The sequence below is a fragment of the Echinops telfairi genome, unplaced genomic scaffold, assembly GCF_000313985.2.
Source record: "Echinops telfairi isolate 266 unplaced genomic scaffold, ASM31398v2 ScPeMD7_2;HRSCAF=8, whole genome shotgun sequence".
Classification (NCBI taxonomy): Eukaryota; Metazoa; Chordata; class Mammalia; order Afrosoricida; family Tenrecidae; genus Echinops; species Echinops telfairi.
The window spans coordinates 5,555,398-5,557,367 of NW_022103898.1; the positions used below are offsets into that span (position 1 = coordinate 5,555,398).

Consider the following 1,970-nt stretch of genomic DNA (forward strand, 5'->3'; position numbering starts at 1 on the left):
ACAACTTCCCAGGAGCTGGGGCTAAAGTGAGCGCAAAGTGTGCCCAAGTTGCCGGCATGGCGCTGCAGAGCCGGCCCGAGGCGCTCCCGGTGGAACTCTCACGCCACCAGGTAGGTGGCTGCGGGATCTGGGGAGGCGGGAGCCCAACCCAGATCTCCGTGGCTGGGGTGTCGGGAGGGAACCCCTGGGAGCCTGTCCAGCAATGGGAGTGCGCACGGACCCGCCCCCGCGCGCCCCTCCTGGCTTCCGGAACAGTTCTGCACAGTTTGAGGGATCAGGGGCCCGCGAGAGACCCGAGACCTCTTTTTTCTCGTTGTAAAGGTGCATGTGCATGTCTGGGGGTGTCAGAGGCGTCTCCCATGAGCCTGCCCTGCGGTGGGAGTATACACGGATCCCCGGGCGCCCCTCCTGCGCCTCTCCGTGCAGTCCTGTACAATTTAGGAGGCCTTAGGGGGCGGGGACTCTAGGGATCTGAGCCCAGGGACTTCTCTTTCATCTGAAGATCTTAGTAGCTGGGGTGCCGGAAGGGGCCCCTAGCGAGCCTCTTGGGGGTGGGGAGTGTGCTACGTTTCCCCAGGAGCTCCCTCCGGGCCTTAATGCACAGTTTGGGGGCGGGGGAAGCTGGGGGTTAGGGTAGCTAGGGGGAACTTGCCTTTTTTGTAGTGGGGTCTGCGATCGGGGTTTCGGGAGCCCCCCTCCCCAGCAGGCTCTGGGCGGCGGAGGTGCCGGCCCCCAGGCCCGTCTGACCCTGCACAGTTTGCATAAGTACTTTTGCAGTCTGGGGCTGCTCGGCCGGGGCAGGCGGGCTGGCGGCGCGCGGGTGTTCGTCGGAGAGATTAGGACGCGACTGGAATATTTATGAGCTTTGCTCGACACGGACTCGCAGTGTTTACTTGGCTCTTTGTTCCTCCCCCCTCCCCGGAACGCACTCACACTCACACTCACACTCCCCCGCACACTCGGCCGGCCTCCAAACTTGCTGCGCTCCGGGCGCCGCCGCCGGTGGCCTCGGCCCGCCGCCCGCCGCTGCCCCGATGAGGCGGCAGCCACAGGTAAACGGCTCCGTGCCGGCCGCCACTCGCGCCAGGACACGCGGGGAACTTGAGAGCTAGCGGCGGGCGCCCGGTAGCGGTGGGGATGGCTGGGGGGGGCGGTGATCCGGGAGGTGAGGGGCGCCGGGGCCACTCAGCCCCCTGGGGGCTGCCGCCTGAGCTTGCTCCTCCGTTTCTCTGCAGAACGGCGACCTTAAGAAGCAGCTCCACGACAGGCCGCGGGTCGCAGCGCTGAACGACAAACAAGTAAGAGAGAAAGCGGTTGCCTCCCCACCGCCAGCTCGGGTAGCAGGCCGGGGAGGGGTGGCGACACTTTGGCAGCACCCTAAAAAGTGCCAGCCCAGGAACCATGCGCCAGACTCCCCGGAGGGACCTGCCCCCATCCTCAAAGTTGCGGGCACCTCTTTTCTGCCGGGGGAGGGATGGAGGCGAGGGGACCCGAGGCCCGGATGGCCAAGAGCGACCGGCTGCGCTTAGAAGGCGGCGCGCGCCCGGCGTCCATTTTGAGGTAGTGGACATGTTTTGGAAATGTGGACATTTACCCGATCGGCGTCCCATCTCTTGCAGGGAGCCCCGAGGGTTAATGCGGGCCTGGAGGCCCAACTCTTGGGAAGCGGTTTCGGGGCTGGGATGCAAACCATGCTCCAAAGGCCGACACTCCCACCCTTGCCTCCCTCCTCCTCCCTCCACTTCGCTGGCTCCACTTTTGATTCTTGGAACTGACGCCAGTTCCGGGGAACAAAAGAAAGGCGCCCCAAGGACACTCCATATCTGTCCCAACTTTAGTGTCTGGGCGTTAGGTGGAAACAGGCCCCCCCGCGTTAGCAGCTCCCGAGGGGCGCGCGGCCGCCGGGCCCCTCCGGGAGCAAAGTTGGCCATTGTGACTTAGTTGCGCTGAGCTCAGCGCTCGGGCTTTCA

General features: G+C 65.2%; 1 protein-coding gene across 1 annotated transcript in view; it reads left to right on the forward strand.

The window, feature by feature from the left end:
* The first annotated feature begins 56 nt into the window (after nucleotides 1–56).
* PHF21B (PHD finger protein 21B) overlaps nucleotides 57–1,970 on the forward strand; it is a 75,954-nt gene continuing 74,040 nt past the window's right edge. Inside the window, exons 1-2 of the mRNA XM_004700226.2 lie at nucleotides 57–110; nucleotides 1,236–1,298. Coding sequence (XP_004700283.1) covers nucleotides 57–110; nucleotides 1,236–1,298 — 117 coding nt within the window. The remainder of the gene's footprint in view (nucleotides 111–1,235; nucleotides 1,299–1,970) is intronic.